The sequence below is a fragment of the Calliopsis andreniformis genome, chromosome 12, assembly GCF_051401765.1.
Source record: "Calliopsis andreniformis isolate RMS-2024a chromosome 12, iyCalAndr_principal, whole genome shotgun sequence".
Lineage (NCBI taxonomy): Eukaryota > Metazoa > Arthropoda > Insecta > Hymenoptera > Andrenidae > Calliopsis > Calliopsis andreniformis.
The window spans coordinates 19205927-19232243 of NC_135073.1; the positions used below are offsets into that span (position 1 = coordinate 19205927).

At 34.0% G+C, this 26317-nt stretch overlaps 9 protein-coding genes and 1 long non-coding RNA gene across 14 annotated transcripts; 7 read left to right on the top strand and 3 right to left on the bottom strand.

Annotated features, from left to right (window-relative positions):
- Window positions 1–2112: 2112 nt before the first annotated feature.
- Window positions 2113–5891, bottom strand: Mbt (serine/threonine-protein kinase PAK mbt). 4 transcript variants are annotated; one of them, XM_076390037.1, is made up of 7 exons: window positions 5843–5891; window positions 4657–5029; window positions 4190–4586; window positions 3693–4109; window positions 3078–3610; window positions 2847–3000; window positions 2113–2768 (listed from the first exon to the last, which is right to left on the bottom strand). In XM_076390037.1, the coding sequence occupies exons 2-7, from the start codon at window positions 5019–5021 to the stop codon at window positions 2607–2609; spliced, it is 2028 nt and encodes a 675-aa protein (XP_076246152.1). In that variant the 5' UTR covers window positions 5022–5029; window positions 5843–5891; the 3' UTR covers window positions 2113–2606. The 4 variants fall into 4 exon arrangements, with proteins under 4 accessions (XP_076246152.1, XP_076246151.1, XP_076246153.1 ...); XM_076390036.1 differs by lacking the exon at window positions 5843–5891 and adding an exon at window positions 5332–5688; XM_076390038.1 differs by lacking the exon at window positions 5843–5891 and having other exon boundaries at window positions 3078–3114; window positions 3190–3610; window positions 4657–5173.
- Window positions 5773–9617, top strand: LOC143186299 (uncharacterized). The gene is made up of 10 exons (XM_076389872.1): window positions 5773–5816; window positions 5861–5949; window positions 6034–6197; window positions 6247–6452; window positions 6514–6548; window positions 6598–6864; window positions 6950–7418; window positions 7657–7756; window positions 7838–7951; window positions 9588–9617. Exons 1-10 carry the CDS (start codon window positions 5773–5775, stop codon window positions 9603–9605), a joined length of 1506 nt encoding a protein of 501 aa, XP_076245987.1. The 3' UTR covers window positions 9606–9617.
- Window positions 7956–8453, top strand: LOC143185930 (uncharacterized; the record flags this gene model as incomplete). The annotated part of the gene is made up of 2 exons (XM_076389260.1): window positions 7956–8174; window positions 8249–8453. Coding segments are annotated over 2 exons (270 nt in total), but the record flags the coding sequence as incomplete, so codon positions are not given.
- Window positions 9078–9550, top strand: LOC143185931 (uncharacterized; the record flags this gene model as incomplete). Its single annotated transcript, XM_076389261.1, has 2 exons — window positions 9078–9416; window positions 9500–9550. Coding segments are annotated over 2 exons (390 nt in total), but the record flags the coding sequence as incomplete, so codon positions are not given.
- Window positions 9467–11019, top strand: LOC143186300 (odorant receptor 10-like). The gene is made up of 6 exons (XM_076389873.1): window positions 9467–10056; window positions 10118–10217; window positions 10301–10368; window positions 10431–10718; window positions 10793–10870; window positions 10914–11019. Exons 1-6 carry the CDS (start codon window positions 9608–9610, stop codon window positions 11017–11019), a joined length of 1089 nt encoding a protein of 362 aa, XP_076245988.1. The 5' UTR covers window positions 9467–9607.
- A 1243-nt stretch (window positions 11020–12262) lies between these two features.
- Window positions 12263–15067, top strand: LOC143186379 (uncharacterized). Of its 2 annotated transcripts, XM_076390043.1 has the most exons (4): window positions 12263–12452; window positions 12709–12792; window positions 12871–13014; window positions 13102–15067. In XM_076390043.1, the coding sequence occupies exons 2-4, from the start codon at window positions 12730–12732 to the stop codon at window positions 14623–14625; spliced, it is 1731 nt and encodes a 576-aa protein (XP_076246158.1). In that variant the 5' UTR covers window positions 12263–12452; window positions 12709–12729; the 3' UTR covers window positions 14626–15067. The 2 variants fall into 2 exon arrangements, with proteins under 2 accessions (XP_076246158.1, XP_076246159.1); XM_076390044.1 differs by lacking the exons at window positions 12263–12452; window positions 12709–12792 and having other exon boundaries at window positions 12925–13014; window positions 13086–15067.
- Window positions 15068–15527: 460 nt separating this feature from the next.
- On the top strand, window positions 15528–20636 carry Fancm (FA complementation group M). Its single transcript, XM_076390048.1, has 13 exons — window positions 15528–15696; window positions 15788–15955; window positions 16026–16198; window positions 16266–16355; window positions 16454–16678; window positions 16758–16911; window positions 16987–17108; window positions 17184–17303; window positions 17372–17537; window positions 17630–17784; window positions 17863–18103; window positions 18175–20114; window positions 20181–20636. The coding sequence occupies exons 1-13, from the start codon at window positions 15528–15530 to the stop codon at window positions 20454–20456; spliced, it is 3999 nt and encodes a 1332-aa protein (XP_076246163.1). The 3' UTR covers window positions 20457–20636.
- On the bottom strand, window positions 20453–25434 carry LOC143186382 (uncharacterized). Its single transcript, XR_013003041.1, has 2 exons — window positions 25391–25434; window positions 20453–21206 (listed from the first exon to the last, which is right to left on the bottom strand). It is a non-coding gene; the product is annotated as an uncharacterized LOC143186382 (long non-coding RNA).
- Window positions 21113–25263, top strand: LOC143186376 (uncharacterized). The gene is made up of 14 exons (XM_076390033.1): window positions 21113–21258; window positions 21503–21684; window positions 21755–21937; window positions 22030–22243; window positions 22328–22545; window positions 22613–22789; window positions 22891–23041; window positions 23126–23305; window positions 23602–23669; window positions 23780–23962; window positions 24020–24442; window positions 24514–24708; window positions 24790–24928; window positions 25002–25263. The coding sequence occupies exons 1-14, from the start codon at window positions 21234–21236 to the stop codon at window positions 25130–25132; spliced, it is 2469 nt and encodes an 822-aa protein (XP_076246148.1). The 5' UTR covers window positions 21113–21233; the 3' UTR covers window positions 25133–25263.
- On the bottom strand, window positions 25336–26119 carry Ox (ubiquinol-cytochrome C reductase complex subunit oxen). Its single transcript, XM_076390047.1, has 2 exons — window positions 25833–26119; window positions 25336–25485 (listed from the first exon to the last, which is right to left on the bottom strand). The coding sequence occupies exons 1-2, from the start codon at window positions 25974–25976 to the stop codon at window positions 25447–25449; spliced, it is 183 nt and encodes a 60-aa protein (XP_076246162.1). The 5' UTR covers window positions 25977–26119; the 3' UTR covers window positions 25336–25446.
- Window positions 26120–26317: the final 198 nt, after the last annotated feature.

Below are 26317 nucleotides of genomic sequence, written 5' to 3' on the forward strand. Positions count from 1 at the left end.
CGACGAGTCGAGGTCAACTTGAGTCGAGCCTCCACAAGAGCCGTTTTCTCATTGATCTATTCGAATAGTAATCGGAGAGCCATGTATTCTGGGTTTGTGTGCGTTGCTTCGTGGCTTTTCGTCCTGTATGACAGCTATAACTTCTTAACCGTTAAGAACGCCTAGTCGGAAATCAGACGAACGTAATTGCTGCTTGATTGTTACGTAGAAATTCCTGCCTTCTGTCACGCAATTTCACCCAATGATGTGACGCATGAATTCCTCTCTTTTACTGCTGTAGGAATTTACGCTGTCACACATACACATTTCAGACAGGATACGTGCAGAGGAGCAGGAACGCAGCTACGCCGTATAAAATACTGCTACGCATCACATATCCAACACTCTCGTACGTTCATGCATTCCTGCAGAGATTCACGCGCGTGTGCGGCTCATGCACGATATCCGTCATCTTTTTCCACTTATTTTTCGATTTACACGTTCGAACGGTTTCGAAATAACGCTTCTGACTGTCCGCCAAGGTACATATTTCCTTTAATATTGTATAAATATATGTACGTGGACAGAAATGAATTGCACGCTCCGAAATGTTCAGCTTCGATTACGCTACTTTGCAGCATCTGAGGAAAAGCATTTTCAAAATATTTTTTTAAGCTTGAATACATAAAAAGTTTTTTCAATTTAGAACGTTTCATCCATTTCGGTCCACCCTGTATTTGTTTCTGTCATAATTCATCTTTGGAAAGAGCATTTTGTTATTCTGTTTCATTAATATTCAAAGAAAATAAGCATTCGAGACGTAGATCATGCGAAGTGTGTCTCCTTCCAATACGATTAATGAAAAGCCGTGGATTAATTGACCAAGAAACGTCAGTGGCGCCAATGATCGAGCATAACGCGAAGGTTACTTCGGTCAAACGGAGGCTCGTCGCGTTCCGCCAATCGGCTAATGGTATTTCAAAATGCCTTTCCATTCGCCTCTGACGTATGTGTGCGTGGAATTGCAGTGCCAGCTCGTCTCGTGATTTGTGATTACGAGAGAAGATAGACTGATTTGATACCGTCGACTGCTCGGTATTTCTTTTATGCGGCTTTTTCTTACGAATTCTTAACATGTAATTTAGTCTCCGATACAAACGTTTCTTGCATCATCTCTTAGAATGTAGAATCTCACATGCTTGAATGTTACACGTTTTGATGTAAACACGCGGACACTAAGTAATAAAAATCGATACGCGCACTATATCAATCTTTACATTATTCAAGTTTACTGCAGAACGTAGTACCTGTCCATTAATGAGCACTTCAATGTTTCTTGTCTAATGTTGTTGTGTTTGGTATGCAACGTAGGTATACGAATGAGAGACGAAAGGAAAATAACGCGAAAATGAATTAACTGATATTTTTTTAGAACGCAAATCTTGTGGGTCGGTATCTGAATTCCTCTTTTTTTCTGTTTAATCAATCATGGGCGGAATAGTGTGTACACCTATTATCACGAACGGTTAAAATAGTCGAATAGATAACGTACCTTGTAAGTACATGTTCAAAATAATCGTTATGAACTTTATTTTTAAAATTGATTGTACCGATAACTGATTATTTTGAGATGTAAAACGCAAGAAAAGAAACGATACAATTTTCGATTATGTAACAAACACTTGTTAATAACAGAAGTAATGGTGAACAATTTTGGTATTCGAAAGTAGGTTATGTACAATTAGTAATACAATAAAAAGTCGATTGTCTAAGCTTTAATCAACAGAGACAATAATTGAATCGCTTCCTCCAGAATTGACATATTCAGATTCTTACTTTACTTATGTGACAGATGTCGCTTCTAAAATAACACGTTGAATTGACGATTAAAAATGACAGAGAAATCGATTGTCACTGGATGATAATTGAGTATATCGTAAATCACATTTAAAAGGCACATAGAATATATGTATCATTTCCTAGCAAGATAATTTATGTTTCGTAATTCATGTGTATTTCACTTTAAAATCATAAAAATACGAATTGCGGCATACGTTAAGTAAAAACTTACTTTGTATTATGTGTTACATGTATCCTCTGAATGAGTATGAACGCAAACAATGTCACAGCATATCAATTTTTTCCTATTTGGATAATTTATTTGTTTATACGACGAATCGTTCTAAACTACTTTGCGTGTAAGTAAAAATATAGTAACTATTTTGCCTGTTTTCTTCATTAATACAATTTACTAAGATTTCTAAAAGGTATCTGTTTACAAATGGCAAATTTACCTATATGATTTAAAGCGTATTTGCGTCAGCTGCTCTTGTGTACAATAGCTTTTATCTACGTAACGATATTCAGTAATATCTACACTTTGTAAATACTTGGAATGTCACGTACAAACGTATCCTTATATAGCTAAGACCGTGTATCGTCTATTCGATCGATGGCCTTTATCTATGGTATCTTGATCGTTAATTCGACCAAAACAAATGGCGTTCTTTACTACTGTAATTTAACTTTAAATATTTTTTGATGACTAAAATCGAATGTACTCTTTTGTAATCGATATCCGTGTTAACGAGTCTGTTATCGTGATCATACTTTTTTACATGAACTTGTCAACAATTCGTATGCCTAGAACCCCTCATCAATGGAATTAGAATACTTGGACTCTGAGCTTGTCTAAGAAACGGATGTTGTAGTAATTCAGTTGCTGTCGCTCTCTGCGCCGGGTCACGAACCAGCATTCTTTCAAGAAAGCCTTGAAGGCGCGGACTGACCTATAAATAAGAATAAATACAATTTACTGGCTTTTTTAGGCTAAAGCATTGCCGAATTATGTATTGTTTCAAACGTACTTTGTGAGAATTCTTTAATTTTGGTGGCGGCATGTCTCTAATACGTCTCATTGCTTGTAAAGGAGGTTCATTGAAAAATGGTGGTTCTCCGTCTACCATTTCAATAATCATTACACCTAATGACCAAATGTCTACTTCAGTTCCATATGGTAACCTGAAATGTAAAATACATGCGTGCGAATTACAAGTGATCATGAAACAATTAAAACACTATTAAAATCTTGACCATACCTCGAAATAACTTCGGGACTCATCCAATAAGGCGTTCCTACAAGCGATTTCCTCTTTGGTAACTCTTGAGAGACTTGAGCACAAAATCCAAAATCGGATAACTTTACCCTACCATCGGCCGTAAGCAATATTGAATCAGATTTAATGTCCCTGTGAATGACACCTTGAGAATGTAAATATGCAAGTGGTTTCAGACACTGAGAGCACACAGTAGCTATTTGACTTTCATCCATGCGCAAGTGTGTAACGATATCTGTGAGTGCACCTCCTTCAAGATATTCCATCACGACCCATAACTCATCGTCTACCAAGAAGCTATCGTACATTTCAACAATATTCGGATGGTGATAATCTCTCATAATAACAACCTCATTAAAAAGTAATTCACGTCTTTGTTGCTTCCTCAAGTCCATTTTTTTGACTGCCACTTGCCGATTCGTAGTTTTTTCAGTCGCTATACACACTGTTCCAGTACTACCCTCACCGATTTTCAAGAAGTTTTCTAAATTTTCTCTCGGATCGCCTCGGCTTACCTGAAATTTAAACATATGAAAAGAAAATTTGGAACACTGCGTAATGCTATTTTTATAGTTAATTTTATATTTTTTTTCTTACCACCATCTGTAAAGCTGCTCGAAATTGTTCATGAGTAAGCCTTTGTTCTGCTGTTTGCTTACTGGAGGTGCTTGAACTTGAACCAACTGCTAAATTTCCTGAAGACAAGGCACTTTTCATATTTTGATTCTGATCCGGAATTGAACTATTTCCAGACGAGGGTACATTAGGTTTTGATAAGTTATGCATCGATTGAGATGTTTCAATAGGCTTCTTTATGTGAGAATGCAAAGTTGATGAATTCTCTTGCATATTGTATGGTTGTGAGTACTTGTTGTTGGCATTATGTGAACTCAACTGACTCAATGGTCGTTGCGAGGCTATAGATCCTACTGGTGAAATTTTAGGCTGCAGCTTATGCAGAAGAACGGTTTGCGCTATTTGTTGATCCCTCGACGATGATTCTGTATTTGACATCTATTTACAAAAATATTGTTGTTTTAATAGTGTTTAAGTAGTATTTAAAGGTACTGTAATCAAGATCAAATAACATTTACCTGAATATTTCCATTGTACTGACCAGGCATGGTGGTCATTTGAGAATTTAATCTATGGAGTTCAGAATCTGCAAGTTGTGGAGTACTTGGACTTTGGATTGAACCTTGTGGATTTGTAATGGGGCTTAAATTTTGGAAGTTTAAAGATAAATTAGGAGCATTAGATCCAGTATGTGTTAAATTTGGAGACGACTGCATATTGGGATTAAGATTTTGAAGATTTGGGATCATATTTTGTACATTAGCATTTAATCCAGCTACAACATTAGGTGAATTTTGTCGTAGTTTATCATGATAGTTATGCTGTTTCCCAAAATTGGAGTATCCTTGAACTTGATTAGCATTAGATGGTATTTCTTGACCTTCTGGTACAGAAGGTGGTAGATTACTGTTATGCCTGCAATAGATTTAATAAAAAATTTGTATATTCCTGTTTGAATATAAGCTTCATTGTTAGAAATAATTACCTGTAATCTCTCCTAAGTCGTGGTGGACTCGAAGACCTAAGAGAATTAGATCTAGCAACAGTACTAGTTTTAGGTAATCCATTTTCTGTATTTTTATCACCAATAGATGCTCTTCCTCTAGGATCATTGTGACCACGTACAATGGTCTTCAAATCAAGAATCTCTGTAGGTGTTATTTCACTTGGATCCACTAGAGGTAATGGTCTATTCGTAGACTTTAAAATTTGATTATTTCCAACTATAGATGCCCATTGCAACGGTAGTCCAATAAACTTCCCTTCACGCTTATCAAATCCTGTGTGTACACGGTGCTCAAAATTTGTTGGAGTTGATATCTGCGGTTTCTTTTTCTTCTTGGTAAACATTGCCTTTCCTGTTGTAAGCAACATTATGATATTTAAGATATTTGTTATTCCATTAGTCTAGCGTTTTGAACAATTGTATGTAATTATATGTTCATGAAGTGTATAACGTGAATGTGTCAGTCGTTCTTCGCAAATACGTGACTTTCAAAGGACAATTTTTACACGTTACGTTCTCGTAGGTTGAAACACATAGTGTACGAAAAGTGTTAACGATCATTACGTCTCGATGAGAAGTCAAAACGCACATCACCGTTTAATATCCAAAGAAAATAACAGAGCCGAAGAGAAGCCAAATGACAGCAACGCCTACCAGTACGTGATGCGACCGCCTTAAAGTGGTTTCTGTCGATCGTTGGTTATATTCCAGAACTTAACGCTTTTCGTGGTCTTTACAACAGGTAAAAAATATAAGAAAATTGATGCAGTGTCGAAACATAACAGAATTTAATAGTTGAAATACGTAAATACGGCATTTAGCCTTTCGACAGGTAGTTTACACACCGGCGCTCCGCGCGGAGAGCTTACGAATCTTTCCTGGCATTTGGCTCATGACAATTTACTTAAACGTGCGTGAGGTAGCACCTGCAATGAGATTACCACAAAGAACGTAACGCACAGAAAACTGTGTCGAGAGAAAGCGATTGCCGATCGCGTTTGAAAAAAATGTGATGTTCCGATTGACTACATTCGAGTTACACGAAACTTTCATGCCAAGAACTTGAATATAAGACTAAAATTTAGTCAAAAAAATATGAGTCATATTTTTATCAAAAACAAGAATCGTTCGCTTGTTGGGTAGCAAGAAAAACAATTGCACTCACTATTCGGAACATTTGAAGTGGAAGCAATAACTTCCAAAGCTGCTTTTACTTCGAAATATCCACTGACCTCTTAATTTTACTGAGTTATTCAAAATACACTGTATCACGTATCGTAGAACATTCTCATATTATTGAAATAAATAATAACTAATTGTATCTGCATTTTGATGCATTGATAGGGTAAAGCACAGGTTTAAAAGAAAACGATGACACGGTCGTCACTATAAAACCTATCGCTCTTGTTGCATTAAGTAGCACTAAATGGAAAGAACAGTTTCAGGTGATACGCGCGCGATCGTTCGATCGCGTAGACATTAAATATGTACATGAGCAAGAGAAAGGGAAAGCAGGAAAAGTGTCTCCCCTGTTTTTGAAACTTTACTTGTTGAAATGTTTCACCCTAGCTGCTTGTAATTTTAAATATTTCTACTGCTATACAGGAGACGATAAAACGGCAGCGTGGAAAAATGTCATTGCGCATCGTCTTGCAAGATGAAATATTAAATGCGTACTCAATTTTTGCGAAACTTTTTGCTCAGGCCTCTCTCGCGATGTCGTTACCGTGGCTATTTAACAATTGTCGAACTACATTTTTTTTATTTTCTTACGCGTACAAAAAACACTAACAGTTCATGCATCCAAGTTTGAACATGAATATCTCAACGGTAAAGGAAAACGCAGGTGCCTTTGCGTTATTCTCTACCAAGTTTACTCATGTTGCTGAGTTTAATCCATTGTCGGTTCTGCTACTGTAGACTTCGAGTGGGCCACTAAATTGAATCGCTACTTTTTGGAACCATTAGGTCTTTGGCCAACGCAGTATCACGGGAAAAGGGAGTTTTATGCAACATTGCGTGCAAGAGCAACTTTTCTGCTAACAACGTTTGTTTGTACGGTTCCTATTTGGTACACGTTGATCACAAGTGACAACGATTTAATGCTATTCCTTGATAATATTAGCTACGCTTTGCCTTCACTGATCACAGAGATAAAATTTGTTATTTTATACAAACACAGGAAACGTAAGTCTGCATGTCATGTTATACCTTCCTAACAAGTGTTTATTAAGAACTCAGGACGTAATTCATTTATTGTTTCGTACTTTAGTTCTCTTTTGGGTTCTAAATATGATGGCTAAGGATTGGGCGAAATCCAAAACACATCAGGAAAAAAGTATTATGAGAAGGCAAGCAAATATATGTCGCGTATTTGGTGTGTACAGTTATGTAATTGGGATTATTCAAGTAACACTAGTAATCACATTGCCACAGTTTGGCATTGCGCTTAGATATGTACCAAATGTAACAGAGCCAATAAGCATTTTACCACTGCCGGTTTATAATGTGCATTATATGTATGAAAAACCTTACTATGAAATTTTCTTCGTTCTTCAGTTGTTCAGTGTCTTCCTTTTAACTTTTACCTACATAGGTATTGATCATTTTCTTGGAATTCTGATTTTTCATGTATGCGGACAACTACAAAATCTTCAAGTTCGTTTCGCGAATATCAAATCATCTGAAAACTTCGAACGTGTATTAAGAATTATTGTAGAAGATCACATACGACTCATCAGGTATGCTGCTGCACTAGATAAGATTAATATTATACTTTAGCGGTGACCAAACCCTATAAAATTAAATACTATACAGATATACTTAAAATATTGTAACATGTATCAGTACTATATTTAGTTTAAAAATTCGTACTTTTATAGATACGTTAAAAAAAATTTTGTAAATATGTTAAAAAGCCACCATTATTATAGTTATTTGATTTTTATAAGCACACTTAATAACAATTTCTTCTTATAGCGCAGTTAATGCAATTGAACATAGTTTTACGCTCTTACTTTTCTTTATGTTCTTCTACTTTCTGATGTTCGCTTGTATTTATGCAGTGCTGCTACTTTCCGTAAGTTAGTACATTGAAATGGTTACAAATGATTTCGGTAAATTTTCAAAAATAAATAATGAAAACATTGTGATATTTTAGATTCTGACTGAAAGTGGTTTTACGTTTCGATTGCTGTTCACATTGAGCATTCTTACACATACGTTCATTCAAACGTTCTTTTACTGTATCGCAGGACAAATTTTAGTAACTCAAGTAAGTAGAGACATCAATTTTCCGCAAAATTGCATTGACTCATCACTCACGAATAATAATCATAAAGTCTGAAGGTTTACACCTAGCGGTTTGCCAGTCGGATTGGTTAAGTCTTAAGTCAAAGGAAGCAAAATGTTTGATTCTGATTATTTCGAAAAGTAGTACACTTCTTTACATAACTGCAGGGAAATTATTTCCTCTGTCATTGGTAACATTTTGTAACGTAAGTTCTTCCGCTTTTTTTAAATCGTTTTACTATTTTTTCTGACTTTTATTTGCAATTTACCATTCTTTCAGATTTTAAAAATATCATTAAGCTACATAACTTTTCTAATGACAAAGCTGTAATACCGATTCTTATAAAAGGCTATAGATAACACCGTAGATGCAATAACGAGTGATTAGTCTAGCAAAAAAACCAGAATTAGATAAAGTTAATATTATCTATGCATTAATACATATAATAATAACACACTTGAATAATCTTGAAAATAATCGTTGTTGTAAAATAAATTCAATATAATATGAACTCCATAAATTGTTAGATCTACTATCTGAAATACTTAAATTGTACTCACGCTGTAAGTCGCTTACAGGTTTCAAGAGACAAGTCATCTAATAATGTGAGACATATCTCCCTTATTGAATTGACAAAACAGACTAAAGGTCTTTACACGATCTACCTAAGCGATCCTCCGATCTCATTCAGACATTAAGTATTCATAAAAGCAGGAGAAGGGGACAGAAGAAAAAACGCTTTCCCCGTTTTAGAAACTTTAGCTGCAGAAATGTTTCACCCTTGTTGATTATAATTTTATTACCGTTACTACTAATCATAAGTAGCATACGATAGAACGACAACGTGGAAAGTTTCATTGCACACCGTCTCGCAAGATAAAATATTAAATGCTTTCTCGTTTTTTTACAAGACTTTTACTTAAACGTTCCTCGGAATTTTATTACAGTAGCTATTTGACAAGCATCGAGTCACATTTTTATTTCACTACGCGCGCAAAAAACAGCTCATGCAACTAAGTTTGAACATGAATATCTTAACGGCACAGAAAAACGCAGGTACCCTAGCCTTCTTCTCTTCTAAGCAATATCTACACATTTTTCAGTTTAATCTATCGTTGGTCGTTCCATCGTAGACTACGAGTGGGCTGTTAAATTGAATCGCTACGCCTTGGAAGTCGTTGGTCTCTGGCCAGAAGATTATCGCGGTAAAAAAAAGTTTTTCGCAACTTTGCGTGTAGTAGTGATACTTATATTATTGATGTCTGTAATGACAGTTCCTGTTTTGTGCATATTAATCGTAAATCGCAACAATCTTATAATATTCCTTGATGATCTCGGCTACGCCATCCCGTTAGTGATCTCGCACATCAAATTTGTTGTCATGTATAAGCATAAGAAGCGTAAGTTAGCATATCCTATACGTACACATAATCGTCGCGGAAATATAGTGATGATACTGCCTAACTATAAACAAATGATTTTGTCAAATCACTTGTCTTCTTGAAATACGTTTATTTTACCGTTTGACAGATTTTACAGCCACGCTATGTTTGTGCGACAACCGTACTTCGAAAATATTAAGAAAACGGAATGTGATTTATTGTTTCATATTTTTAAGTTCTCTCATGGATCTTAAATATGATGGCCGAAGATTGGGCAAAATGTAAAACGGATAGAGAAAAAGTCGTTATGATACGCCAAGCGCGTATTGGTCACATATTTAGTTGGTACTGTTACTCATCGGCTTTCATTCAAATACTGGCGATTAATGTTTTGCCAAAATTTGGCATTCAGATGAGATACGTATTAAATGGAACAGATGAAGGGAAAAGTTTTCCTATTCCGGTCTATTATATGCATCAAGCCTATCAAAGTCCCTACTTTGAAATGTTATTTACTCTCCAACTGATTAGTTTACCTCTTGTACTTTGTACCTACACAGGGGTTGATAACTTTGTTGGAAATTCCATTTTACATGTATGCGGACAACTGGAAAACCTTCGAGATCGTTTTTCGAGTATAGAAATATCCGAAAACTTTAATCAAGTACTGGGAACTATTGTTGAAGATCACATACGACTCACCAGGTATGGTGTTGTATAGCTGCTTAATTTTGATAAGCATACTTAAACACGATATCTGTTACAGCGCAGTCGATGTAATTGAACATGCTTTTACCATCTTCGTTCTCATTCTGTTCTTATATTTTATGTCATTTGTTTGTATTTATGGACTGTTACTAATTTCTGTAAGTTAATAGACTGAAGGTTGCAAGTAGCTACAGTAAATTCCCAAGACAAAATCATAGCCAAGAGCATTGTGATATTTTAGCTTTTAACCAAAGGTGATCATGAGTCTGTAGTGCGGTCAGTGTTCATAGTGCTTGTTCTTATACATACGTCGATGCAAACATTCTTTTACTGCCTCACAGGACAAATTTTGATAACTCAAGTAAGTGAAGACACATTTTCTGCAAAATTGCATTGACTTATTTCTCACGAAAATTAAATGTAAAGTCTGAAAATCTCTACCACGCTGTTTACAAGTGCGATTGGATAAATCTTAAATCGAAGGAAGCGAAAAATCTGATTCTCATTATTGCAAGGTGCAGTACACCCCTTTATATTACTGCAGGGAAATTATTTCCTATGTCACTGCTAACATTTTGCAATGTAAGCTCTGTCTCCTGTTTGGTATCTTTTCGTTATTTTTTGTGGCCTTTTTTTAAATTTACCATCTTTTTCAGATCGTAAAAGCATCAATGAGCTATATAACTTTTCTAATAACGAAGCTGTAGCATTAGATATGTCAGTGTTGTTATAGAACATTACAGATAACGTTGTCGATAAATGATTCTTTTGGTGAAAAGTTACGATTATATATAATATGTGCTATCTGTGTGTAAATATAATGATAGTTACTTAATGCATTTTGAAAACAACAGTTATTTCTGCACAAATTCTTGCTTAAGAAGCAATCAAGTGACTATTATGATTTCAAAGTCACAAAAACAAATATTAATGACTAATAACCAACTGTTTGACGTATAATGAAGAACAATCAAATGCTTTATCTGTACTTACTTATGCTGTTTATCATTTAAAAACAAATGAATAATTTTAAGGGAACAGTCACACTCTTGTAGAATTGCCTAATTTGAAATAGGGTAAATATCTACACGATCTGTTCAAGCAGCTCTTCGATTCTATCGCGACATTAAACATAAATGAGAAAAAGAGAAGGGAATAAAGAAAGAGGTAAAACTTTTCTCCCTGTTTTCAAAACTGGAGGTAGTAAAATGTTTCACCCATGTGGTTCGTAACTGTTGTCTCAAGTAGATAATACATAATGTACGTGGCAAAAAACCATGTGAATAAATTTCGTTGCACACCATATGATAATGAAATATTAAAGTTTTCTTGCTTTTTTTTGCGACCGTTTGCATTTGCAACGAGACTTCTATCGTGGGAGGATTACCACGACTATTTAAGAACGCTATGGAGCATTTTCATTCTACTTCGCTTGAAAAAACCGAACGTAGGACTTCATGTAACCAAGTTATGAAAGAAAAATGCAATAAGTGATATAAACTTTGAACATCTTCAATTTTCACTAGCTACTCAACTTTGTCTAATTATCAAAATTTATAAAATAATCCTTTTTTATTTTAAATATTTAAGAAAATAACACTTTTTAAGTAAAAATTGCTACACATCGAACATTACTCGATTAGTGTGCTCATATGCTCACTGTTAGATACGAAACAAACAATACAAGAGTATGCGTACAACACGATTAGTGAAAAGCTTATTACAAGAGACTATTCGACAGAAGAATCCTTGCAAGTGTTTCGATCGAAAATTCATAGTTTATTATTATCAAAGCACGATCGAATGTTTACTAATTTTTATAATGATTATAATTATTTTCTCGAATATTGATATTTCGGTGGGAGATTCTTTTGCATTTTTTTGCTTTCATGTATATTAATTATTATCATTATCATTAACGTCTAACAAAATATTAATTCCTATTACGTTGTATGCACTCTTTACCTCTATTCCTTTTAAACGAGTGATGTAGAAGAATATAAGTACAGCGGACATCGAGAAAGATGTACCCAAACATCGTTATCGAGCGCGATCATTCAACTCCGGGTTCCGTGTGTAACGTATTACATAGTGGTATGGTCAAGCATCCAGTTTATACATGTGTCTATATACATACGTACATATAATCGTGTAGAAGATGCATGGTATTTATGTAACGTATGCTTGTCATGTGTAGTGGAACGCGCAGTATAGTTTGGTGATACAGAAGTGAATCGATCGATTTGACGAATTTGATATCTTTGGCAAAAACTAGCATCAGTTCGATCGTAACATAAAAGGGATCTTATACGTTAAAACAGGAGATAAGGAAAAGGATTAATAAGTTTGATTTTACGCCTTCCATTCCACGATTAAGATGTATAATCACCATTGTAAGTGCAAATAGGAAAAACACCATCCATTGTATCTAGTTTGCTTATAAGTGTGATTAAGTGACTTATTACATTAAGTGTTTCATAAATAGAGTTCATGGGTTAACAAATTTTTATCTTTCAAGTTGCACATACTCGCGTTTAAGGTTACTTGATTACATTCAGTCACGTACAATATGATTCGCCTTTTTTTATCTTATAATTAGTTTATCGTCTAATCGAGGCGAATACAATTATAGAGATGAATTAATTTCAGTTTTAGAATAAAGTATAGCAAATGGAAGATTTTAAAGTGAAAGATGAACCAATGGATGCATTAAACATAGACAGTCAGGTTATGGTAAACGTTTTCTATGAAACAGCAGCACCATACAATACCATGCTTCTGCAAGGACTCTAACTTAAACCTTACTTTAAGGACGAAAACATTGTAAGCGTTGTACTTAAGGAAGAACCAGGCGATAGATTTGATCCCGACTACATGGAGGACATCTGCTCTGGAACATTCGAGAAGGTATTTTTACCTATCGAAAATAATGAAGTTGACTTCTCTAATGAAATGGTAAATATTAAAATTATTCGCAGTTCAACTACTTGACAGATTAAACTTGAGCTTTTTTATGGATTTGATAGAATGCATTGATTCTAGGTAAAGCTGGAATTAGATGGCGAATCCAGCAGCCATCAAAATTGGACAGCTCAAATAGCTAATGCAAATTTATGCGACAAAGATGATGGATCTATGCAAAGATGTTTGACAAATGCTAATTTTGCACAGCCACAAGATGCTGAGAAGCATCCTGGATTTTATTCAAATGGACAACAGCCCAAGTTTTATAAAATACAGTGTACCATTTGCAAGAAATGGTTTTTAAACAATGATTCGATGGTTACCCACTTGAGAATGCACTGTAGTGGAAATCAGTGTGAAGTCTGTCAACAAAATTTCCAAGATAGCTTCAGTCTGCATGCTCATATGTTAACACATGTTGGAATGAGCCCTTTGGAATGTAATGTTTGTCAAAAACGATTTGCTTACAAGTGGTGTTTGCGTAGTCACATGCAAACGCATGTGTTGGAAAAACCGTATGATAACGACGCGTTGCAGCAAACTTTTATGAAAAGACCGGACTCTGAGAATGAGCAAACCATGAGTGTGGAAGAAAGGGTATTTGAATGCGATGTTTGTCATGCTACATTTAAAGGAAAATCTAGTTTGAATCGGCATGTGCTTACTCATACCGAAGAAAGGCCGTATAAGTGTGACATATGTTTTGCGATGTTCAGAGAAAAAGCAAAATTAAATATGCATATGATGCTGCATGGAGGAAATAAACCGTTTAAATGTACAATGTGTCATAGAGCGTTCACACAGAAAACAGCGCTGAACAATCACATGCTAGCGCACAGTGGTGAGAAACCACATGCATGCAACATTTGTGAGAAAACATATAAACGAAAATCAGAGTTAATAAGACACACGATGGTTCACACTGGCGAAAGACCATATGAGTGCAAAGAATGCTTGATGACATTTCGGGAGAAGGCAAAATTAAATTCCCATATGCTGGTGCATACGGGTGAAAAACCGCACGAATGTCATATATGTCATAAAGCGTGTGCGCGAAAATCTGATCTTAATAGCCATATGTTATTGCATACTGGTGGTCAATATGATTGCAAAGTTTGCGATAAAATATTTACACGCAAATCGGATTTGAATCGGCATACTTTAATACATACAGGCGAAAAACCATTTGCTTGCGAGTTATGCGATATGGCCTTCAGAGAAAAGACTAGATTAAATTCTCATATGTTGATCCATACCGGTGATAGGAGACATGTTTGTCACATTTGTCAAAAAACGTTCAAAGAGAAATCTTCCTTAAGGAAACACATGTTGAGTCACACTGGGGATAGACCATATGAATGTTATGTTTGTCACAAGGCATTTACCCAGAAAACGACATTAAACAGCCACATATTAGTACATGCAGGGGAAAGACCATACGAGTGCAGTGCATGTCAAAAAATATTTAAAGACAGAGCAACCTTGAAGAAGCATTTATCTGTGCATATAAATGAAAAAACTCACGAATGCTTGATCTGTTTAAAGAAATTTGCCCATAAAGCTGCGTTAAATAGTCATTTATCAACAAATCATACATCTTAATTAGGGGGATCTAGTCCATTATATTTCAGCAGTTAGTTTCTGTTTATTAAGCACTATATACCGTCTATAGCTGCGAAATTATGATTATGAGTATTACAGGTAGAAAAGACAGTGTTCTTGAGACACGCTCGAGTGGTGTATAAAACGATATTTTTATGGGTACAAGCCACCGAATACATTTCTTACTACTCGTTACAAGACAATACACAGTGGTAATAATTGTACTCAGGTCCGTGACGTACAAGTTTTCAAACAATAGCAATATTTGTTTTTGGAATCTTGACTTCTAAGATTAAAGTACACTATCAGCTTTACCCTCGACGAGTTCACTTTATTTTTCTACCTATAATACGTGCACCTGTTTTACATGCTCATTGATTCAAACAGTCACATTCTTTCCTGTATATCTTTACGTACAATAAATTAATTTCTAATTAATTAATGACAGTTTTTTTAAAACACCTTTTTGGAGGAAGTCAATTCAATTCAAACTTATTTTGGTTAGCACGTTTTATAATAATGAGCTGAAAAAATATAAGTTCTTTTATTATAATTCAAAAACATCCGCGTTATATACGGTATGCTTCTAAACTGTGATTGTTTAAACTGCACCATTTTGTAGAATAAATCATGTGCGCCATCTAAACAGAGTTAGTGATACTAATAATCAGATGGCGAATATGCTTAATGCTTAAAAATGGCGCGATTCAAGTAGTTACAAACGGTCATAAAGCTTTCCTACGTATGCAAACGTATATAACCTGATCATACATATGCAAACAGTGATATACAATGTATTTAATGAAACTGGATGAAGCAGTTACATACTTGAACTATTCTAAATACTTTTTTCATTACAATGTATAAATATATAACATCAGTTATAAACAAGAATGCTCCAAATGGAAGTGTCACAAGATGCTCAAATTTCATATGACCCAGAAACGAAAGGATTTGATTTATCTGCTGGAAAAACATGGATTTATCCAGAGAATTATCCTGTACGGGATTATCAGTTCAATATAGTTCAAGCTTCTTTATACAGTAATACATTGGTTTGTTTACCTACTGGTAAGAAGCTTTTAATATTATTGGTTTTATTTTTATGCAAGAAAAAAATTGATAGAATTAAAAACAGAGCTTTCTCCTTCATTCATATTAGGATTAGGAAAAACATTCATTGCTGCAGTTGTTATGTATAATTTTTGGAGATGGTATCCTTGTGGAAAAGTAGTATTTTTGGCTCCCACAAGACCTCTAGTTGCTCAACAAATTTCTGCTTGTCACAATATAATGGGTATACCTAGCAAAGAGACTATTGAACTAACAGGTAGATACAAAATTTGGACAATTGGTAGTATTTTTTTATATCTATTATTACTGAGGCTTTTGCATTATAGGGGCAGTTAGTCAAAAGCAACGTGAAATAGCTTGGTCAAAGAAAAGAGTAGTATTTGCCACACCTCAAGTATTTCATAATGATTTAGAAAAGAATGTTGTACCTGGTAATTTGGTAAAATGTGTAGTTATAGATGAAGCACATAAAGCTTTGGGAAAGCATTCATATTGTGAGGTACTTGTTTGTAGTTTATGGAAAAAAAGAAAAAGAGACACAATGATAATATGCTTTATATTTTTAGTGCATTCGAATATTATATGAAAAAAACCAATACTTCAGGGTATTAGCTCTATCTGCTACACCAGGAAATAAACTTGATAATGTCCATGAGGTACAAATTTACTTATAATATAGGCAGTTTATGAAAAGCTCATGCTTTCTATATCTATACTCTAATTTGCAGGAATAAATAAACAATATTTTCTATAGGTAGTACAAAATTTACATATTGCTCATATAGAGCTAAAAGATGAAACATCCTCTGACATTATACCATACATCAATCAAAGAAAGATTGATGTAATTTTGGTCCCTCTTAGTAATGAATTAGCTGACTATAAAGAAAGATATATTTACATCATGGATAGACATGTCAAGGTTTTACTTCAATGCAATGTTCTTCGTGGTCATACAGCAAATATTTCAAAAGGAAGGGTAAAATATATTGTTGTACATATTTTCTTTATTTACAATTATAATTTATGATAATAAAATAATTTCTTTTATTAATTAGGTATTTCATATATTAAGAGAATTTCAAAAGAAAAGTAATAAATCAGGAAATTATGGATTGATTATGAAAACATTGAACATATTAATGACTATGTATCATGCTTATGAACTAATGATCAGAGATGGCCTTCGAGCATTTTATAAATTTTATCAAAGTATGTACTGTTTTATTTTTATGTTGGATCATAGGTTCGATAATTATGTTATGTTTACAAAGCTTTTTTTGATAGATCACTCCGATAAATTTTGGATGAACGAGGAGATTCACCTACAGAACTTACTTGAAGATATTAATATATATCTAGGTCCATTTCCAGATGTGAAGTCTTCGTGTGAAGAGATTATACCGGACGTCTGTATAAATTAATCTACACAAAACATGTATTGTTAAAAAAATATTTACTGTTTATTTGGGAATTAATTTCAGGTGCCACAGAATCTTGTTTTTGGACATACAAAATTTGAAAAATTAAAAGAATTGCTTTTACAGCACTTTAGGAACAGTCAAGGAAAACAGGACGATACAAGAGCCATTGTTTTCGTAGAGGTATGTCATTTTTTACTCTATGTACAAGATATTCTGAATTCGTGACAATTAAATAATCTATGACATAGTACAGGGATATCGTAAATGAAATTTATATTTTGCTATTGCAATGCCGACCGCTAATAAAACCACAAATGTTTGTTGGTCAAGCTGGACAAAAGCAAAAACAACAAATAAAAGCTTTGGAAAATTTTAGAAGTAACCGTGTTAATGTTCTTATATCTACAAGCATAGGTATGGAATACTTCATATTATAATTATCTTTTCAATTAAAATAGTGATAACACTCAATTGATAACAAAGGTATTTTCTACTATATGTTTTAGGAGAAGAAGGTCTAGATGTTGGAGAAGTAGATTTAATAATATGTTTTGATATATCTCAACATTCCCCTACAAGACTTGTGCAGAGGATGGGCAGAACAGGCAGGAAACGTGATGGACATATAATCATTCTTGTTACAGATGGAAAAGAGCACGAGGTAATTAAACACTCTTGCTATTTGAGAATATATGAACCTTGCATAAGACTTAACGTTCTAAATTTAACAATATTATAGACCTTAAGATCTACCATGGCCAGGAGAGACTCTCTGAACAATAGAATATTAAACACAAGTAATATATCTTCTTCTCTTTATCAAAACAATCCGCGTATGATCCCTGACATTTTTAAACCGGAATGTTTAAAAATGCACATTAGTATTCAACCCCCGAGTTCAACTCCAATGTGCAAAAATAAAAAGGAAAATTCGAAAGATAATAAACGCAAAAATATTCGAAAAAAAACAATTACTACAGGTGATGAGCTTATTAAATATTTTATTTATAGCATTTGCGATACATCTTTTTAAACTATACGTATGTTTCAGATATAAATTTAGAAACACAAAGAAACAAAAATAAATGTTCAATGATGAAATTCCTAAAGAATGACAAAGAAGAAGAACGGAAAAACAATATTTTAAAAACAAATTCTGATACAACTCAGAATCTTACCGTCCGTAACACAATAAATCCATCAGATGTAAAGATTTTATCTTGCGACAATGATGCAGTTGATTTTCTTACATTGTGCACTTTGAGAAATTCCGAGAAGGAAGTGAGCACACAGGAAAAGCGTATTGCAAGCCAGCTGATTTATGTACCTGAATTTTCCGTGCCTAACAATTTTTTTCATTTTTTGATACCTCACGTTAATATTCTTAATTGCTTAGAAACATTAAACGATGTTATTCCTCTACAGTGTGAAAAAATTAATAAAAACAATGAAAAAGATAGTGTGAACGATAGTGATAATGATAATTTGTACATAAATAATGATAAATATGAAATTGTAAGTACGATTAATGAAATAAGTAACAAATCCAACGCTGCAGAATCGAAGTTTGAAGATTTACTTGATGATAGTAGCGATTCAAACACAAGCACGATAGAAGGTGTCGAAGAAAAGATAAGGAGAAATAGTAAAATACATTCCATTTCCGAAGCTGTGACTTCCTTGAAACAAGACGTGGGTGCTGATGACTTCAAATTAATGGTAAATGCAGTTGATTTGCAAAATTTAGATGCAGGTACATTCGAAGATATATTAAATGAAACTTCGGATTCTGAAGGTACTGTGCAAAATGAAAATTTCAGGCAAATAGAAGTAGAAGATATCGCTATTTCAAGCGACATGAATTTTAAAGTGTGTACCAACACTTTAAAGGTAAATGATAATATTAAATCATACGGTACACATCTACAAGAAACAATGAATGTGATCGATACTGTTCCTCTAACTCTTCAAACTGAATACAATAATGAACTGCATTATACAAATCTTAATGAATCCAAAAATCGAAGTTTGTTTACTGTAACACAGGCAATCAACGAGATAGCACGATTAAATAGAAAATCGAATATGTCGCAAATTGTTGACGACTCTGAAGACGATATGTTTCAAGATGAAAATTTTCAGGTGGAAACATTTAAACCAAAAATCGAACATTCTATTGAAAGTAAAAAGTCTAATGATGTTATGAATCTTGACAAATCGACACACTCCAACAATAGAAATCGTGCGATCAGTTTGGAGTTGAAAATTGAAGAATGTGATTGGGAAGACGATTTTGAAATTTCGGTCAAGCCAGAACAAAACTGTGTTAAATTAGACGTATTCAAGGATGAAAATAAGGAATTACCGATCAAGGATAATATTGAAGTGCAGTCTACGGACAGTGAGGGTTGGATTTCAGTTGAAAAATCATTTGATACCTCAAAGAAGAATAGGTCTAATATTAGTATAGCGAAAAAGTTATCAAGAGTAAAAAATAATTGGAGTTCAACGGGGAGCAGAGATATGAAGAAAAAAGAAGATTTTGAGAGTGACCCATCTATGAATAAAGAGAACAAAAACATCGAACGTGAAAGGAGTCACTTTTTCAATACAACAAGAGATGACTCTGACAAATGCAAAAGCCCACAAAAAATAGCGAATCGATTCAATATAGCTAACGTGCGCAAACATAATCGTGCTCGTAAATCGAAAAAAGTTAGAAATGAATTTATAGATGACGAAGCAGAAGTTTCCACGAGCGATGGAGGCACAGTAACTGACGAAAGTTCTGGAGTCGATGAAGATCTCGAGGACTTCGTGAGTTACACTCAGAACGTACACGATACATCCGAGATGCACGTGCACTATTTGAAAACCGTTAGAAGCCCAATTAGAAACGGTGGGTTTCTTTTTAAGCAGCCTCGTGCGCTCGACACCAGTATTGAAGTGTATTCACAGCCTGTAACTCAAGCACATGAATCCTATATCAATGTAAGTTCAATAATTGTGCAAGTATAGTGATTGTGATCTGGCATTTTTATTTCCTTGTGCTTCCAGGATTCGTTTTGCGTAACGGGAGATAACGAGGAAGAATGTATGATTACCCGAATCGAGGAATTGTCTGAATTAGAACTAGCGGAGCAAGAATTAGAAAGAAGAAAACGAAAACGAAATCGCGGTGAAAAATTTGGGTCTAGCACGAGAAAGAAAAAAAGAATTAAAAAGAAAAATATAATAAATTACTGCACTAGCAGCGAAGATGAAACCGAGAAATTGCGGGAAGAGATCAAAGATCAATCGTTATTGCTGGCTCAATCGTGTCAGAAAAATTAATTTTAATATTGTTGAAATTGTATTTTTTGTATTGTATTTAATTGTAAAGATTTTTTAAAATGAGGAGATGAAATTGCAACTAAAGCAGTAGGTGTCTTTGAATAAAAGTAATTGCTTAGATCATTAAGACCAAAATTCATGTCGCTGACCGAAAGTTAATAAATCATGTTTTTCAAGAAACTCGTTAACAGATCCTTTTGAAAAAAGCTATAGCGGTAATTCTAGATAACAAGAACAGTAAAATTACTTTCATTTCACAGATAAAGGAACAAATAACAGAATTGACATGGACTAACGCAACTCTTGAGGACATGAACGCAGCGACTGCTTAAATTTAAAAAATTATCGACAAGTATATAACGATGTACCGAGAAGAAGAGGAAAATGTGAGATGTAAAAAATCGAAGAATCAACAGTTAATATTCCAAGAACCAAATGGTTTCTTTATGCGACCATAGACTTGAATAGTCGTACATAAATTATTTTAGGTAACTTTGCTTTAGAATTTTTCATTTGAACCATGGGCAAGCATTATTTCGAGTAATGAAGGCGGGTATAAGAAGCGATGACGTTCGTCCATCGATGTTCTTTTTCTGATGATTCGTTTCTGTGGACAAAGCTCCTCCCCTCTTTTACACTTGGTTTCCCTCTCCTGGAGTGACCCGACCGGTTTTCCGATGAGCATCCTTGGATGCGACCAGAAGCCGGTTTGTCCCATCGTGGTATGGAACTCTTTGCGTAGGTCAAGTACTTGTATATCCACGAAGGAGTGCAGACATGAAACACATCGGGGGATTACTGGGTAAGGATTCTTTCGATCTGTCTTTGTTCCAAGCAAGTACATTTTTGTACTCGCGACAAAACTTAGAACATAAAGAACAATGGACGTTTGCGTTACCTTGACATTTAATCAGAGGAAATTTCGATTTTATAATGAATAATTGAATGGATTAAAGTTCTTTAAATACGACTGTCGTATCATTTAAATTTACGAGCTCCACTGTAACTTTAATTAATTACAACCGAAAGAAATTTATAAATTCTAGGCTTTATAACTGTCGCGTACATTGCGACTATTATAACTGAACAATGTAAATCGGAGACGCTGAGCCCTACCGCCAATTTAGATGGGAAACCTGTTCGTCGCAACATCACGAAACATGATGAGGAAGATCACTTTGTGCCCTATCAAGGGTCTCGTTCTGACTTTGATTGGAAGCTACTCAAAGTAATTACCAGTACATAATTTCTCCATTATGCCTAAACAACTATGTCTATTCTTTTCTGTTTTATTTTAGACTATGAGCAAAAATAATTCTGGGAATGTTCTCTTATCGCCGATATCTTTAAAACTTGCATTGGTGTTACTGTACGAAGGATCTCAAGGTGACACACAGCGCGAACTTATTAACGCTATGCAACTATCAGCTACTCCAGAACGTACTCGAGACACATTTTCTTCTATTTTGCAGTCGCTTCAGGTACTTGTTAAACGCAGAAAAATGAATGAAAATGAGTGCATTCATTTTCAAAATAATAAGGTCTTCAGTCATGTATCTTGTGTGTTTCGTAGACGCCCTCGCCTGATTATAAATTGAACATTGGAACACGAATTTACATTGATTCAAATATTACAACTAGACAACAGTATAAATCAATCATAGAAACATATTACAGCACAAATGTAATCTCGGCGAATTTATCTGACACTCATTCGGTTGTTGCCAATGTCAATGCTTGGGTTAGCAATATTACCGATGGCAATATTGATAGAATGATAGAGGATGGTAAGACATACATAATCAATCGAATTTAAAAAGGAATCTGTAATTTGAAGAGTATACAAATCTTAACAAATAATTCATTTTTAGAGGACAGAGTAAAGGATTCGGTAATGTTGATCATGAATGCATTTTTCTTCAAGGGGTCGTGGCGTCGTAAATATTTTTCCCCAGAAAATACTCAAATAAGACAATTTTATACGAGCAACAACCAAACAGTAAAAGTACCGTTTATGAACGCAGCTGGAGAATTTTACTATTATGAATCTCCTACGTTAGATGCAAAAATTCTACGCATACCATACCATGTACGCAGAAAACAATCTCTTATCTCTTACGCTTTGAAATCTATTCTACTTCATCGCCTTATTTCAGGGGAAAAAATTTGCTATGTATTTGTTACTGCCAAATACGTGGAATGGAATTGAGCAACTGATCAATAATACTAATTCACGCATGTTGGAAAATTCATGGAATGTACGTACTGTCGATGTTTCCATTCCGAAGTTCAAACTCAACTTGTCCAATCAATTGGAACACACTCTTCGGGAGGTATATTAGCATTTTCTTCATTACTGCCTGTGACAACACGCACAAAATTGCCCCAATGAAGGATAGTTCTATGTTGTTGTTTTGCTTTTATTACTGATTAGCTTGGTATTCGGGACATTTTCGACGATACAGCAACTTTTACGAATATAACCCACACCAAACGAGATTCTAAACGCCTACGAGTTTCAAACATTTTACAAAAAGTTGGTATTGAAGTGAATGAAAATGGAACTACTGCTTATGCGGCCACTGGTAAATTTTTTTTCTCTATTTCACTTCGAGTATTTTTCCTATTCACAAATAGACATTTTTCATATTAATTTTTTTTTTCTGTAGAAATCGAATTGGGTAATAAAATCATGTCCGATAGTTTCCATGCAAATCGCCCGTTCCTATTTTATATCGAAGATGAATCTACGGGAACAATTCTCCACATGGGCAAAGTAACAAATCCCCTGGACGGACAGACAACCGCTGCCGTCGTTGAAACAGAGCTTTCATCGAAAATAAACACAGGTTAATCTCTTCTCTTTTACTTTTTAGTGATACATTTTTTACACATGATTAATAATATGAAAAGGAATGAACATTTGCTCCTGCGATCTTCTTATTTCACTTCTTACCTTAATTACAGTTTCTTAACTCATGGCCTCATTAAAAAAGTTCCTAAATTTGAACATATTTTGGGGAAATATAATAAAGTATTACATAAATTTTTATAGCTATGGCATTTTTTTCTTTTCCTTAATTTCATAGGTTTTTATCTGTTTGAACTTAATCTATGTGAGGTATTAACATAAACATATTTCCAGACTCAAATTTGCAGACGGTTTTGACTTCCAGAGACCGGAACAATCTCTTCAACGCATATTTTTCACAGGTAAGGAATGAAATCGTGTATGACGAATAAAAAATTTTGGCATTTTCAAAACATCGTAAATTTAAAAATTATTGATGTTTTAAACAAATCAGTATTGTATTTTTTAATAGAATTTGTATAAAGAATACAATGGAAATGTGATATCATCGCCTGCAAGTATTAAAACAGCTCTGACAATGTTAATGGAAGGAGCGGGTGGACATACAAAAACCGAACTTATTTCAGTTTTAAGATTACCAGAGGGCGAATCACTTATACGAGATGTTATACGGCATACTCTAATGTCTTTAAAGGTATATAAAAAAAGATATCATCTCTTAATGCAGGTGCAATGAATTTCTTGATTTTAGAGAAACGAAAATGGTACAGAAGTTGATTTGGCAACTTGCCTTTGGGTAGATAAGAACCTGCCCGTGTTGGATGATTACAAACAAATTTTACAGTCGTATTATGAAGCAGATATTCAAAATATAAACTTTATGGACTCTAAAAATGCTGTACAGCATATAAACAACTGGGTTCAACGAGCAACTCGCAATAAAATTTCGTCTTCTTTAACAAATATTGAATCCGATGTACGTTTAATGTTAACTTCAGCCGTTTACTTTAAAGGCCGCTGGATGAAAGCATTTGATAAAGCGAGAACGAGACTGCAATGTTTCTATATGCCGAATAACGAATGTAAAGACATCCATTTCATGATACTCGAGTCTACCTATCGATACGTACGCATGCCCTCCATTGAAGCCCAAGTTTTAGAAATACCGTATTCAGTACGTAAATTCATTAAATATGATATTCAAAATATCTTTTTTAACGACATGTAACATATGTACATTTTTAGGATGGCAAAACATCTATGTTGACAATAATGCCAATTCAGCACAAAAGAGATCCGTATCTTCGAATATTATCCAAGGATTTAGCTACTGTTTCTATTTCAACCATACTAGCAAATTTAAGGGAAAGAGATGTTACTATTCATCTTCCAAAGTTTACTATAGAAAGTAATCTTAATTTGATACCCACATTAGAAGATGTGAGTATTGTTATTGAATATTTTAAATTACATTTTAGTTCAAACAAGTATTTTTACATATTGCCACAATTGTTATTTCAGTTGGACATTAAGAGTATATTTAGGTCTGATGCAAACTTGACTAAAATCATTACCAATGGTTTCTTGCAAGTAACAAGCATTTTGCAAAATGTAAAAATAGAAGTAGATGAAGAAGGTACAGTGGCTGCAGCTAATACAGGTATTGAAAATGATATATTTGTTTCATTCTTTAATTAATCCTCTACAATTCTAATGGAAATTTATGTTATCAGAGATTGGAATCCACTTACTATCTGCATCTAATGGTGAAGAAGTGAAGTTGGATAGACCATTTTTGTTCCTGATTATTGACTCTGTGACACAAAGTATCTTATTTTCTGGTCGCTTCATAGAACCCATTTAGTGTCACTTAACAGCTATTTTGTGATAAGTTATGACTACTTTCTATGTCTCAAATATAAGCTCTAGTTGTAAACATGACTTGTACCACATGATTTTCTGCTTTTGATAATAAAGTCATTATGTAGCAATAAAGCGATTTGTACCATTCAAATATAATACACACACACATGTATATATATATATATATAAAGTTAAAAAGTAGCATTATATGTAACAGAGCTTTCTTTATTCATACAACTGCAAAAGAAATATAACATACCTATTCAGTATATGTGCACATACATACATCTAATATGATACAATCGGTATTGTTATTTATTTCTCATATTGGTGTTTGATATCTTTCCAAAGTTTCTGAAACAAAAATTACCATCAAAGTTATTTTAATCACATTTTTCCTCATATTTAGAAATATTAGGTTTCCCTATTATGCAATACTTTGGTTCTATAGCTACAATTTTTTAGCTAGCAGATGTGTTAATGTAATGCAATGTTAGTATATTTTTCTTCGTTCAAGCTCCTATAACATATTATTATTTTATTTAAAAAAAGTTATTTGATTTAATTAACGAATTGGTTAATTGGTGCTATTGGTAGTATTTACTATCAACTAAAAAAATTGTCTGAGTCAATGTTATTTTAATACACGATCGACTAACATAATATAAAGCTCATATCTTAAATATGAATATTATTCGTACCCCTTTATTAACGTTTTCAAATATACTATCCGATAACATGTCGAATCCTCGTTCGAAGATGAAACCGCCAGCCAAAATGGTTAAGGTGAACGTGGAGGATCTTTTGAAAAAGACATTGTACAGTGTATTTCCAATTGCCGCCATTGTCTCTATTTGAAATTTATGCCTGGAGCAAGGCTGTCGATTTCAGAATACGAATTCTACAGCTCCTTCTCTTAAGATTGGTTCTATCACACTATATTCCCTTTTTCAATCGAACGATCTAGTCGGCTTATGCCACACGTCGTGGAGTCGTGGAGAAACATAGCATGTATGATGCATGAACATATTTATACCTGTCACGCCATCTATATCAAAAGATATACCTCTTTATCGATTATCGATAAATTCTAAAAAATTATTTAAAAATTCGCAATATGTAAAGCATCATTATTGCCAGCAGCACTCAAACGTAATACCAAGTTACAATGGATAATAAGCATTTG

Coding starts and splice junctions, on each gene's coding strand:
- Ox (XM_076390047.1), bottom strand. CDS start 25,976: ATGGCGGCAATTGGAAATACACTGTACAATGTCTTTTTCAAAAGATCC. Junction 25,486..25,832: donor TTGAAAACGTTAATAAAGGG/GTACGAATAATA, acceptor TTTTTGTTTCAG/AAACTTTGGAAAGATATCAA.
- Fancm (XM_076390048.1), top strand. CDS start 15,528: ATGGAAGTGTCACAAGATGCTCAAATTTCATATGACCCAGAAACGAAA. Junction 15,956..16,025: donor AGAGACTATTGAACTAACAG/GTAGATACAAAA, acceptor TTTGCATTATAG/GGGCAGTTAGTCAAAAGCAA. Junction 17,785..17,862: donor CAGATGGAAAAGAGCACGAG/GTAATTAAACAC, acceptor ACAATATTATAG/ACCTTAAGATCTACCATGGC.
- LOC143186299 (XM_076389872.1), top strand. CDS start 5,773: ATGAGTCATATTTTTATCAAAAACAAGAATCGTTCGCTTGTTGG. Junction 5,950..6,033: donor TTCAAAATACACTGTATCAC/GTATCGTAGAAC, acceptor GGTAAAGCACAG/GTTTAAAAGAAAACGATGAC. Junction 7,419..7,656: donor GATCACATACGACTCATCAG/GTATGCTGCTGC, acceptor TTCTTCTTATAG/CGCAGTTAATGCAATTGAAC.
- Mbt (XM_076390035.1), bottom strand. CDS start 5,045: ATGTTGCTTACAACAGGAAAGGCAATGTTTACCAAGAAGAAAAAGAAA. Junction 4,587..4,656: donor CGACTTAGGAGAGATTACAG/GTAATTATTTCT, acceptor AATCTATTGCAG/GCATAACAGTAATCTACCAC. Junction 4,110..4,189: donor AGTACAATGGAAATATTCAG/GTAAATGTTATT, acceptor TTTTGTAAATAG/ATGTCAAATACAGAATCATC.
- LOC143186300 (XM_076389873.1), top strand. CDS start 9,608: ATGATGGCCGAAGATTGGGCAAAATGTAAAACGGATAGAGAAAAAGTC. Junction 10,369..10,430: donor GTGCTTGTTCTTATACATAC/GTCGATGCAAAC, acceptor AAGTAAGTGAAG/ACACATTTTCTGCAAAATTG. Junction 10,719..10,792: donor TTTACCATCTTTTTCAGATC/GTAAAAGCATCA, acceptor GTGTTGTTATAG/AACATTACAGATAACGTTGT.
- LOC143186379 (XM_076390043.1), top strand. CDS start 12,730: ATGGAAGATTTTAAAGTGAAAGATGAACCAATGGATGCATTAAACATA. Junction 12,793..12,870: donor ACATAGACAGTCAGGTTATG/GTAAACGTTTTC, acceptor CCTTACTTTAAG/GACGAAAACATTGTAAGCGT. Junction 13,015..13,101: donor TTGACTTCTCTAATGAAATG/GTAAATATTAAA, acceptor CATTGATTCTAG/GTAAAGCTGGAATTAGATGG.
- LOC143186376 (XM_076390033.1), top strand. CDS start 21,234: ATGAAACACATCGGGGGATTACTGG. Junction 23,306..23,601: donor TTCATCGAAAATAAACACAG/GTTAATCTCTTC, acceptor ACATATTTCCAG/ACTCAAATTTGCAGACGGTT. Junction 23,670..23,779: donor TCAACGCATATTTTTCACAG/GTAAGGAATGAA, acceptor ATTTTTTAATAG/AATTTGTATAAAGAATACAA.